Source organism: Podarcis liolepis, assembly GCF_965112155.1.
Source record: "Podarcis liolepis genome assembly, chromosome: 12".
In the NCBI taxonomy this organism is placed as follows: Eukaryota; Metazoa; Chordata; class Lepidosauria; order Squamata; family Lacertidae; genus Podarcis; species Podarcis liolepis.
The window spans coordinates 50421706-50434605 of NC_139563.1; the positions used below are offsets into that span (position 1 = coordinate 50421706).

Consider the following 12900-nt stretch of genomic DNA (forward strand, 5'->3'; position numbering starts at 1 on the left):
GCGCTGCTGCCTTGCAATCCTCCTGTGGTTTAGCTTGCTGTGATAAGCTTTGGCCCTGTAGCAAATGATGCTATTTGGAATACTTTTAACGCACGTTGCGCTGCAGTTAGACTGGCTTGTAAAGGCCTCAGCTGTGCCTTTTGCTAAGCAGTGAGTTCCGTTTTACACTGTTGAAGCCTGCTTTAATCTAAAAATTCAGGTTTTTCAAAATCTAGGAGATGTATCCCATTCTGGATTTATCAGAATGGGATGATAAAATGCACACAATACAATCCTGTGCATGGAATCAAGGAGTGGTGCGCGGTCAGTGGACTAAGGGGACTAGACTAGTCACCTAAATGTTCCCCTGGTGCCTTCTTCCCAAACCCCGAGAAGCTTCTGCCTGGCTTAGGGAGGGAGATGCAATGCTCACGTATGCGACGTCAGGACATTGCAGTGTCACACGCATGACATCGATGCCCCTCGCAAACCAACACCTCTGGCCCTAACTGTTCCCCTGTGAAAAAATCACCGCACACTGCTGGAAGCAAGTTTCATTGTGTTCAGTTGGGTTTGCTCCATAGTAAGCGTGTTATTTACCCATAAGGGACGTGGGTGGCTTAAACCACTGAGCCTAGGACTTGCTGATCAGAAGGTTGGCGGTTTGATTCCCCCCGACAGGGTGAGCTCCCATTGCTTGGTCCCTGCTCCTGCCAACCTAGCAGTTCGAAAGCACGTCAAAGTGCAAGTAGATAAATAGGTACCGCTCCGGCAGGAAGGTAAACGGCGTTTCCGTGCGCTGCTCTGGTTCGCCAGAAGCGGCTTAGTCATGCTGGCCACATGACCCGGAAGCTGTACCTCCCTCGGCCAATAAAGCGAGATGAGCGCCGCAACCCCAGAGTCGTCCACGACTGGACCTAACGGTCAGGGGTCCCTTTACCTTTAAGTGTGTTTGGGGCTGTTACCTTAAATGTTTTAATAACGTTGGGGCTTAAAGAGAATAGGCAAGAATGTACAGTAGTTAGAACAAAAGATACTCCTTTATCTGCCATGACCCTTTCTGGTTCCAGGTGTTGTTGCTTATATGCCACATGGTAAGGGCACATACAACAAAGCCAATGGCCTTAGAAGGAGAAGGAGAATCTTTATTAGGGCCAAAGGCCAGCATAAGGCCAGAGGGAGGGAGGGAGGGAGGGAGGGAGGGAGGGAGGGAGAAAGAAAGAAAGAAAGAAAGAAAGAAAGAAAGAAAGAAAGAAAGAAAGAAAGAAAGAAAGAAAGAAAGAAAGATGCTTTAGGAAAACGCAATCTACAGAAGTAGCAGGGATAAGGTGATGTGCTTCTTTGCTCTGAATTGGCCCTGCTTAATGCTGATTTGCTGGCTTCTTCTTTGCTCCAAATCGCCTCCCGCCCCCCAAGCCATGTTTCTGCTGCAGGGTTTCACTTGTGTTTGTGGGACTAAGCATACCTTTGAAACCCCACGGAAGAAAGGTGGTGTGTGGATACACCTTTGAAGGGGAGTAGTGAGCAAAATACCCACACTCGCCATTCCTCAAAACCACCCCTTCCCAAAGAGCCTGTTTGCTTGTAATATTTAGTAGTAACACTTAATTTGATGCTAGTTGCGCCACTTTCCCCTCGGCTTATTCCCTCTCGGTATTCGCCATTTGTAAAGCATGACCACAATCCATTGAAACCCCTCTAAAAGCAGCTTGCATTCTCTGTATGTCATAGAAGGATTGTGTGGAAAAACCCATTCTGGCTTCATTGGGTTAGATATCGAACATCTTTGCTAAACATCGTGCAAAATTATTTCCAAGCTTCCTGATACCGGCTGTCACACCAATCCTGAATACATTACTTGGAATTGCTTACAGTGGAACATGATTCCAAGCAAATGAGGTTGGGATCACAGCCTAGAACAATTTGGCTGCCATGTTGATTGCATTCTAGGAATTTAGATCCACAAAGCCAATTAAATTGGACGAAAACAGGAATTAGAAGCATCACCGAAGGTTTAACAATCCTAAATGTCTTTAGAGATCTTTCAGACCAGAATTTATCACACTTTGAATCAGGGCTGGCTCAAGACATTTTGGCACCTGAGGCAAAGCACAAAATGATGATCCACCCCCGCCAGGGAAGAATATCTACAACAGGGACAAGGGGGCAGATCAGATCAGTCTTACCAAACAATGGGAATCAGAGGCCATCAGTTGGGGGAAGGCCCCACTCTGAATCACATGGGGGGGGGTATAGAGCCCAAGAGACCCCAGAGGGGAGCCCTCACCATTTCCTCCCTGTGGGAGGAGACCAGAAGCACCTCCTGTTCATTGAGAAGCCAGATGTTTGGCCCTCCAGATGGTTGCACTACATCTCCCACCAACTTTGGCCCATCAGCCAACATTATCTGGAGGGTCAAAGTTTCCCCACTTCTGAAGTAAAGGATTTAGTAATTATCCAGAATGATAAGTGTAATCAGAGTGGATTGTTCCCAGTTGTTCCTTACTGCTTAAAATGACATTTTTCTACTGCCCAAAGTGGGATTCTAAAAAAATCATTTTGGGTTACAGTTTTTACAATTTCATCTTAATGTTGTAAAAAGAAAGAAAGACACATAATCTCTAATCAGGATGTTGCCTCAGGCTTTGGGGAAGCACTGGCTGGAAAAGGACAAGTTGGACAGAATTTAGTTTTGAAGCATCAGTTTGCAATCTCGTTCTTTTCTAATATGAATGTTAGCTTTTAATCTTCGTCCATGCAATTTCCATATGGCTCTTGGCTTCTCTGATCTTGAATGCTTTGCGTTGGGTCATATTCAGGAAAAAAATGTAAGACATGTGGTTTGGCTCACAATATTCATTCTTCTCTCTCTCTCTCTTTCTCCACCCCCCCCCCCCACCCCAGCCATGGGAATGCATGAGGAAATAATGCATATTGCAACCACAGTTATTCATACATAACAAATTTCTGGGTTGTCTCCTTCCTCTTTCTTCTGAAACGTCCCTCTGTCAGTCCCACCCCCCCTTTTACTTTTGAGTAGCATCAATTCATCTTCCCCATACCTCTCTTTGAGCTGCTATCTAATGGACACGGACGTGAAACAGCTGATGAGATTTCTTACCGTTGAAAATAGTGTTCCTGGGTATCCCACACTCCTCAGTGTTAAAAGTCTTGCATTTCAGCAGTAGGGCGGATGTCACAAACTGTTTTAAAAAGCAATTTATAAGAGAATCCTAAACAACTGTCTTACATATGTATTATGATTTTCACACCCCCTTGTTTATCCATATTGATAAAAATGGGCTGCCCGTAAAAAGGATGGTCGTAAACAACTGTTTGAAATGTTTTGTTCAGATAGAGGCACACATTGCCACCTAAAACTGAATTCAAGAGGAGGAAAGAGAAGCTCATGTATTTTAGCTACTGTCCTAAGGCAAGAGCTTCTGTTTCTAACTTCATGCTCAGCATACCTTAGCTGCAACACATGCATACAGGTAAACTAGCCTCCTGATCATAATGCGGAAAGAGGCAGAAAGCTACATGTGCAAATCAGAGATGTTTGCTCAGCATAAGAAAGAATGTGGTAAAAGGATCCCATGCAGATGGCAGTGGTTTATGATCCAAGCCACATGCCAAAGAGGAAGGAAATTGCCATATTTTTCTGTGTATGAGACGCCCCCTATTTTGGGGGACTCCAAATTAAGAAAACACCCCTCAGCACTACCCATGTATAAGACGAGCCCCAATTTTAAATCTAATTTTTTGGTTAAAAAACCTAGTCTTATACACGGAAAAATACAGTGGTTACCCATCTAGGGTGCTAGCCAGTCCATTCTCACCTCTTCTATAGAGACACGGGTGGCGCTGTGGTCTAAACCACTGAGCCTCTTGGGCTTGCTGATCAGAAGGTCGGCGGTTCAAATCCCCGCAATGGGGTGAGCTCCCGTTGCTCAGTCCTAGCTCCTGCCAACCTAGCAGTTCGAAAGCATGCCAGTGCAAGTAGATAAATAAGTACCACTCTGGCAGGAAGGTAAATGGCATTTCCGTGCGCTTTGGTTTCCGTCACGGTGTTCTGTTGTGCCAGAAGCAGTTTGGTCATGCTAGCCACATGATCTGGAAAGCTATCTGTGGACAAATGCCGGCTCCCTCAGCCTGAAAGCGAGATTAGAGCCACAACCCCATGGGGTTGCCAATCAGAAGGTCGGCGGTTCGAATCCCCGCGATGGGGTGAGCTCCCGTTGCTCGGTCCCTGCTCCTGCCCACCTAGCAGTTCGAAAGCACGTCAAAGTGCAAGTAGATAAATAGGTACCACTCCGGCGGGAAGATAAACGGCATTTCCGTGCGCAGCTCTGGTTTGCCAGAAGTGGCCTAGTCATGCTGGCCACATGACCCGGAAGCTGTACGCCGGCTCCCTCGGCCAATAAAGCAAGATGAGCGCCGCAACGCCAGAGTCGGACACGACTGGACCTAATGGTCAGGGATCTCTTTACCTTTACCTTACCTCATGTAGGACAGTAATTGTGTGAGAGATTATTTATCTTTGTGTTACAAGTATCACATAAGCAACATACTTCTCTTCACTTAAATATTCTCTTCCCTTCCTCCTTCGTAAGCACAGATTACCGGCTTTAGTGAACTACTGTATATTTATAGGTATAGCAATGGAGATGCTTAAGTTTCCTGCAAGTTTAACGAAAAAGGGGTTGGATCTAACTTGCACTGAAGCCCTGTGAGTAGGTGACTATGACAGTGTGAGGAGTTAGTCATGACCAACACGAGTCTAATTGGTGTCAGTGAGAACTAAGTGCAACTAACGTACTTCGGATCCAACCCAATGAGTTTATTATTACTTCTTGCTAATATTACTGCACGGGAGGGCACTTACCTAGCCTCCTGACAGGTGAGTCGGTACTGATGACCAGGAGGCAGAGTGGGAGGGACAAGATGGTGGGGAGATCAGTGCTGTGCAAACACACCACCAGGAGTGCCATATTGGCCCTGCCTGTGTCCTTGCCCAGTGCCAACCTCCCTGCCATCTTGCCCCTTTCTCTCCTGGTCACCAGTAGCGACCCACCTGTCAGAAGGTCTGACAAGTGCCACCCTTTGCTACTGCTTAATAATAATAAATAAATTTTATTTATACCCCGCCCTCGCCAGCCAAGACCGGGCTCAGGGCGGCTAACAACCAATAATAAAAACAAGTTGATGAAAATACAACTTAAAAAACAAGATTAGAAGACAACATTAAAAACATTAAAATGCAGCCTCTTCACAGGAGGAGAAAGAGGGGGAGGGAACCAAATTGACTCCAAGCCAAAGGCCAGGTGGAACAGCTCTGTCTTACAGGCCCTGCGGAAAGAAATCAGATTCCGCAAGGCGCTGGTCTCATGAGACAGAGCGTTCCACCAGGTCGGAGCCAGTGTTGAAAAGACCCTGGCTCTGGTTGAAGCTAATTGAACTTCCTTAGGGCCCGGGACCACTAGGGTGTTGCTATTTATGGACCTTAAGTATGATACATCAGTCAAAGAGCAGTGGTAAATATACATACTTCTGATGTATGGCAACTGTGGAAACAACCTGTCATTCACTTTAAATTAGAAACCAAAGTGGTTGTTACTTTCCCCGAGATAATTTTTGTGGTCACTCTGTGTATGGGCCCATGTGGAAAGGCAGTCCAGCAGGCATTCTCCTTGTCACAGTGCCACCGGCCAAACCTCACTGTGAATTTATTTCTAAGCAAATGCCAGGGGTGGGGTGGGGAATAGTCATTTAACTCTAAATTCCCCTGGAAGAGCCCTTTTAGTGTAGTGTGAAATGCAGAATCTAAATAACCTGCAGCAAGAGCTTTTCAATATGTTGAGAATTGTAAGAGCGAAATAATGCTGGAACTCAAACTGCATTCTAACATGGATCCAGTTTTGCGCTCAGGTTCTTGGGGATCTGGTTCAAAGCATGAAAAATGAGTCTCTGATTCACTCCACGTTTTTATAAGCCTTTTATTTCAATTAGGCCCACAGCCTTTCCCCAACCCAGTCTTCCTTTCTCCTGTATCAACCATAATATATGTTTCGCCGTTGGAGATCACTCAGATCTAAGACAGCGCTAAGTACAAGGAGATGTTACTGCTAAGCTAGCCAAGAAAGGCAAGGCCAGGATTTGCTCTTTAACAGATTGTTAGCTAGCAGTGAAGATGTAAGTGGTTCAAGAGCATGGCGTCTGGCTGGCACATTTCCTTTTCACCTGCATCCTTGCCAACACCTGGGGAAGATGAATTGCTTCCACTTCTTCATGCTTTCAATGGCCACGTCATGATGCATGTTAGATCAAAACCCTTTTTGTTATTTTCACTGGAGCTGATAGATTGTGCTTCTTAAAAACGAAAGAAATATTTATAAAAGTGACATCCTTTCTTTTTTGAAGTCTTGTGTTGCTGGAACAGACCAAGATCCATTTAGTCCAGCATTCTGTTATTTAGTCCAGCATTCTGTTTGCAGAAGGGACCAGACAAATTTCTCTAGGTGTTCAGTAACAGGGAATGGAGGCTTTGGCCTTTGTCTTGGTTTGTTCCCAGCACTTAGTGTCCAAAAGTATCCTGACTCTCTACATAGACACACTTTTTTAAGCCATTGTGAGTAATAATACCATGGATAGAATTGAATTTTAATAGAGTTTAATTTATAAAATGATTTAAGTGGCTACTATTGTATCTTTCTCATATTGTTTTATTGAGGTTAGGGATAAAAAGAACATCACAAATGCATAAAAGCAACAATGACAATAATATTTTAATAATAGATCCCTCCTACTCCATTATTAACCCCCCCCCCCAACCATCCCATGCCCGGCAAATATTATGTCAATTTACGCTACAATTGTTCTGCTTCAACTACTCAGCTCAATAGTGGCATTGGGTAATGGCAACAGAGTCAATTCCAGTTGGCCTTACAGTCTAAGGCAAAGCCTGTCTTTAGTACTTTCTTCTTCCTTGGCATAGCCTTGGGGGGTATTTGAGTCCATGCCTGTGAAACCATAATATTGTGTTCCAACAGGAAGCTTGTATACAGGAGTATTGAATGATTTTGAGTGATCTGATTTCATTTTGAATTTGAGAGCGGGGAAACATCGTCACTAATATGTATGTGTCTACTTTGGAAGGTTATATCTGGAAAAGCTCTCTGGAAAAAAGAATCTGCTGGTTTGAGTAGATTGCTGGAAGGCAGATATGTATTGCTAACTCCTGATCAGCGGATAGATACATTGGAATATCTTTCCAAGTAGGCACAAATGACATATAGACATTTTGCCTTGGCTGTTAAATAATATCAACAATAATAAATGACAATAGTAGTAGTTGAATTAGTAATAGCCTTTAGTACCAATGTACTACTTAGGAAATCCAGCCAGTGCAAAATTAACAGAAATGCTGTGAAATAATGTTTTGCATTAATGTATAGCTCATGTGGGTGGCGCTGTGGGTTAAACCACAGAGTCTAGGACTTGCTGATCAGAAGGTCAGCGGTTCGAATCCCTGCGACGGGGTGAGCTCCCCTTGCTCGGTCCCTGCTCCTGCCAACCCAGCAGTTTGAAAGCATGTCAAAGTGCAAGTAGATAAATAGGTACTGCTCCGGCGGGAAGGTAAATGTCATTTCCGTGCACTGCTCTGGTTCGCCAGAATCAGCTTAGTCATGCTGGACACATGACCCGGAAGATGTACGCTGGCTCCCTCAGCCAATAAAGCGAGACGAGCGCTGCAACCCCAGAATCGGCCACGATTGGACCTAACGGTCAGGGATCCCTTTACCTTTACCTTTATAGTTCATGGAACTTAAGACTATATTACTTTATCCAGCCTGGAGGGTTGGTGAATTTGATTTGACCCTTTGGCCTGGGAAGGTTACACTTCTCAACTCTTGAAGCTTTGCTACCAGATGACTGGTTTCAATGAAAATTGACACATTCTGTTCTGTCCTTTCTTTTTTTGAATGAGTTTCTAGAAGTTTTAATGGAAATTAGAGGAGATTGGCATCTTCGTGCCAGCTGCTACACCCTTGTGATAGCTGACAGTGAAGGGAACTTTATGCCTGGGGAGGAATGGCAATAAGATGGAATTTCAGAGAATGAGACATTTCTTCTTATCAGTGCTTACATCTGATTTTGTTTTTTGTGTTTTTTTTTAAAGGAAAGGCTTTTTTAAAACCCTTGAGGAAAAGTAGCCTTGACAGCTGAAAGTTGCAAATGTGTTTGACATTATTATACTGCGCTATGCTTTGGAAATGTTAATAGGGAATTCAGTGTAGCATGTCTGTCATACGAAATAATGAAGACTTGTTGTGTAAATGATATATATATATATTTTCCTAATTGCTTCGTAGGTGGTCTTTGAGGCCTTGCATAATCTGGAGCCTCGTGGTTATGTGGTTGGATGGATCATTGCTATCAGCTTGCTGGTGGGAATTCTCATCTTCCTGTTTCTGGCTGTGCTGCTGTGGAAGGTAAGCTTTCTGTCAGACACAACACAGACACAAGGATTAGCCACGGCCTTGGCATAAAACGTGCATCTCTCTCCCCCCCCCCAGCCCCCTTTCAGTCCCTGGTAAGTATTTAACATCCATTAGCTTTAATGAGCAAACAGTGTTCCGCACTGAGGACATAAAATGTCAGAAAAAAGTTTATTCCCCTTATTGGGAAAATGGAAGATACATAACGAGAAGCTACTTCCACATATTTTTCTGCCAGTCAATATTCAAGTAGCTTCTTTAAAAGGTAAAGGGACCCCTGACCATTAGGTCCAGTCATGGCCGACTCTGGGGTTGCGGTGCTCATCTCGCTTTATTGGCCGAGGGAGCCGGCGTACAGCTTCCGGGTCATGTGGCCAGCATGACTAAGCCGCTTCTGGCAAACCAGAGCAGTGCACGGAAACGCCGTTTACCTTCCCGCCGGAGTGGTACCTATTTATCTACTTGCACTTTGACGTGCTTTCGAACTGCTAGGTTGGCAGGAGCAGGGACCGAGCAACGGGAGCTCACCCCGTTGCGGGGATTCGAACTGCTGACCTTCTGATCAGCAAGTCCTAGGCTCTGTGGTTAAACCCACAGCGCCACCCGTTAGCACCTAATTCCGTGACTTATTTAGCATCAAAACGAGCCCAACATAAAACAGGTAGTGTCCTCTGCGTGATTGCCCATCATAAAGAGTCATTTGGTCAGATGTTTTAGGCAGCTTTTTATTCAGGACATTTTCTGCTCTTTATTCATCACTATGATAAAACTTGGATGTTTTGGTTTTTGTTGTTTTTTAAAAAAAACAATTAAAGCAAATGTTTCCCTGCCTCCAGTAAACAGTATTTATATCTGTTGTGCAACCCACAGTTTTCACATCACCACCAGTAAGGAGATTGCATAGAAGTGTGGGCAGCATTTTGATGGTGCTGTTAGTTACACACCCAAACGATAGATCCCTGCCCCTAGGAGCTTGCAATCTAAGCAGACATTGTGGGCGGGTGAGGGGAGTCAAAAGGAGATGCAAGGGACAAAGGCATGTAAATGCCATTACATGCATTGTTGCATTGTTACTGCCACATCCTCCATTTTGGCTTGGTCACACCAGCTCAAGGAAACATAATTCCCAATACAAACAGCAGTCACACATGCAGCCTACTTCCTCAAGCACTCAAAAATTCTGGGGAGAGCATATACCTGAGTTTGGCTTCCTTTTTGAAGTTTTTGATATTTATTTACAAATATGCAAGTGAAGCGTAGGAAGAGACTGTGATTCTAATACGATCTAGTTGAGATTCCGGCATTGCAGGGACTTAGATGACCCACAAGGTACCTTCTAACTCTGCAGTTCTTTGATTCTATGGGACAGACAGCCTAGCACTCCTACAAGCTGCAACTTCAGTGCCTTACATCAGAGCCCCAGAGATGCTGCCTTTCCATAGTTAACCATACTCAAGGCGGCTTACAACATGAAGTGATTTACATAATTGCAAATGAACATAGTCACTGTTGTTGTTTAGTCGTTTAGTCGTGTCTGACTCTTCGTAACCCCATGGACCAGAGCACGCCAGGCACTTCTGTCTTCCACTGCCTCCTGCAGTTTGGTCAAACTCATGGTGGTAGTTTCAAGAACACTGTCCAACCATGTCGTCCCCTTCTCCTTGTGCCCTCAATCTTTCCCAACATCAGGGTCTTTTCCAGGGAGTCTTCTCTTCTCATGAGGTGGCCAAAGTATTGGAGCCTCAGCTTCAGGATCTGTCCTTCCAGTGAGCACTCAGGGCTGATTTCCTTAAGAATGGATAGGTTTTATCTTCTTGCAGTCCATGGTATTCTCAAGAGTCTCCTCCAGCACCATAATTCAAAATTCGGCGATCAGTCTCAAACTCCATGTCAAACTCCATGGACAAAGACAACAGGCAAACGAACATAATCATAAACAGTGGCGTAGCGTGGGGGGTGCAGGGGGGGCCGGCCGCACCGGGCGCAACATCTGGGGGGGCGCTCGCACTCGCAGCTCTCTGCTCCTAGCTGGCTCACTCACTCTCTCTCACTGCAGTGCTGGCTGTGCGAATCCGATCCGAGCCGCTGGGTCGCTGCCCACTGTGGAGGGGGTGGGTGCCAGGCGTGCGGTGCGGAGAGAGAGCGAGGGACTATCTGGGGGAGGGACAGTGCAGCGGCCGCCCAGCACAGCGCTGAGTGCGGGAGAGAACCACACCAGACCAGACCAGGCAGCAGCAAGAAGAAGCTGGCAGCGGCGGTAGGTTAGGGGTTAGGGGGCGCAAATTACTTGCCTTGCCCCGGGTGCTGACAACCCACGCTACGCCGCTGATCATAAACAATAAATAAAACACATCAAAAAGTACACAACGAAACTGAGCAATTTCCTCATAAGTAATAAGGTCTAAAAATAAAGATAAAAAATTAACATCAATAACAACAACATATGCCAAACATCCCCCCAGCCCAATATTCTGTTCAGCAGCCTGAGCTTTTGTAGATGGAGTCAGTCCAGGGTCTGTCCTCCCAGGCCAGGTAGGAAAAGGCTTACAAGGCAGGGAGCTGGTCTTCCAGGACTCACAGCCAAGATGGTCTCTTTCAAGAGGGTAAAGGGGGTTAGCCACAGTTTAAAAGACACTAGCCATTTTACCCTAACACCCCTGCCTCAGAGATAGGCCTTGAAGCATAAAGTCAGGCAAATTCACAGCTGCCATGGCAGACTCTAATGTAAATATCACATGCTTTCCATTACAGTAGCTTTTCAGTCCCTTCTTAATAACGCAATTTTAACATACAAAGCTCTCTTTCACAAAAGGAATACCTTGTTTATCACTGTCTTGCTTAGTGTTGGCCACAGATACACAGACCCTGTTTGGGAGATGTTGAAAGCAGCCTTCCTGTAAATACCCCACGGCTTATTTGTGCAGTCGAAAAGCAGTTGTGATGTTGTAAAACAAGAGCTTGAAATTGCTTGGGAGCTCAGCACCATTATAAATGCAACTTGTCCCCTGTTCCCTCTCTGTGGCCTCACAGTGTGTTATTCGTCTTTATTCTGCTGGCTAAAATGCACAGCTGAATGTTTTCTAACAGGAAAAGATATATATGAATCCTTTGCCAGTGATTTTCTGCCTAGCCTGTCATTTCAGTCCAGAGATCAAAAGAACATAAGAGAGAGCCTTCCTGGATCAGAGCAATGGTCCAACAAGTCCATTATCATGTTCTCACAGTAGACAACCAGATCCCTGTGGGAAACCCACAAGCAGGAGTCGAGCTGCTATTCAGAAGGGTTGCTGCCTCCAGCTGTGATCCTTCTTCTTATACGTGGGGCTGAAGTACCAGGGGCAAGTGGAAGGGAGGTCCTGTTATCTGCCTACTTAGAGCCCTCGTATTTACAGGACCGCCTCTCCTGGTATTCCCTGCAGAGGACCTTAAGGTCCATGAAAAATCATAGTTTAGAGGTTCCGGGCCCTAAAGAAGTCAGATTATCCTCCACCAGGGCCAGGGCCTTCTCAGTGATGGCTCCGACCTGGTGGAATGCTCTGTCTCATGAGACTAGGGCCCTGCAGGATTTAACCTCCTTCCTCTGGGCCTGTAAGACAGAGCTATTCCGCCTGGCTTTCAATTTGAACTTAGCCTGATCTTTTATTCCCCTTCCTTCCCTCCCCCTCCCCTTTTTATGAAGATTACCTGCTCTGGAACCCCACAGCTAATTCTCCCCGGTCTCCTCGCTGGCCCAAATAGGACTAATTTAGCCAGCTAGCCCTGGCTAAATTGATCATCTAATGCTTATTGGATGGATCCCCCCCCCCCAAATTGATTTTTGAATTCATGTGTTATACTGTATTTTATGCTGTTTTTTGCTGTATCAATTAAGTGTTTTAAATTTGTTGTTAGCTGCCCTGAGCCTGGTTTTTTGAACCGGGAAGGGAGGGGTATAAATAAAATTATTATTATTATTATTATTATTATTATTATTATTATTATTATTATTATTATTTTGCATGTACCATCCAGCATCCCCTAGCAGAATGCCTTTTTCAAATAAATACCTTCCTCAAAGGTCAAGCATTCATAAGAATGCAGCCTTATGCAGGTAACCATTACTTGGAAAAACGCACCCTGGGCTTGCAGCCCTGTGCATGCTTAGTTGGGAATAAACTGCACTGAACAAATTGGCGTGTGCATTCAAACAAGCATGCGACCAATGTCACAGTTACCTTTCAAAGAGACTTTTATTTGCATGACAGCCCCAGCCTCCAGGGATCGTGGGAAAAGAAATAAAGACTGACAATATTATGAAATTAAAATCAGGCCATAACTTTATTAAACTTCCGAATGTAGGGCGACCTTGGCTTAGGCCTTGGGCGTGTATCCCTCCCAGCCCCCCAGTCAGGGGAACTGGGGCACACCAGGGGAACTGGGATAT

At 45.2% G+C, this 12900-nt stretch overlaps 1 protein-coding gene across 2 annotated transcripts in view; it reads left to right on the forward strand.

Moving 5' to 3' along the window:
* The window catches only part of ITGA9 (integrin subunit alpha 9), a 242482-nt gene that overhangs the window by 211210 nt on the left and 18372 nt on the right, over positions 1-12900 (forward strand). The window contains exons 27-28 of one of the 2 annotated variants that reach the window (XM_083467885.1): positions 8352-8742; positions 9088-10341. In XM_083467885.1, the coding sequence (XP_083324011.1) occupies positions 8352-8528 (177 nt within the window). In that variant the 3' untranslated portion in view covers positions 8529-8742; positions 9088-10341. Of the gene's footprint in view, positions 1-8351; positions 8743-9087; positions 10342-12900 lie in introns of those variants that run through there. The other variant, XM_083467884.1, reaches the window with a different exon arrangement.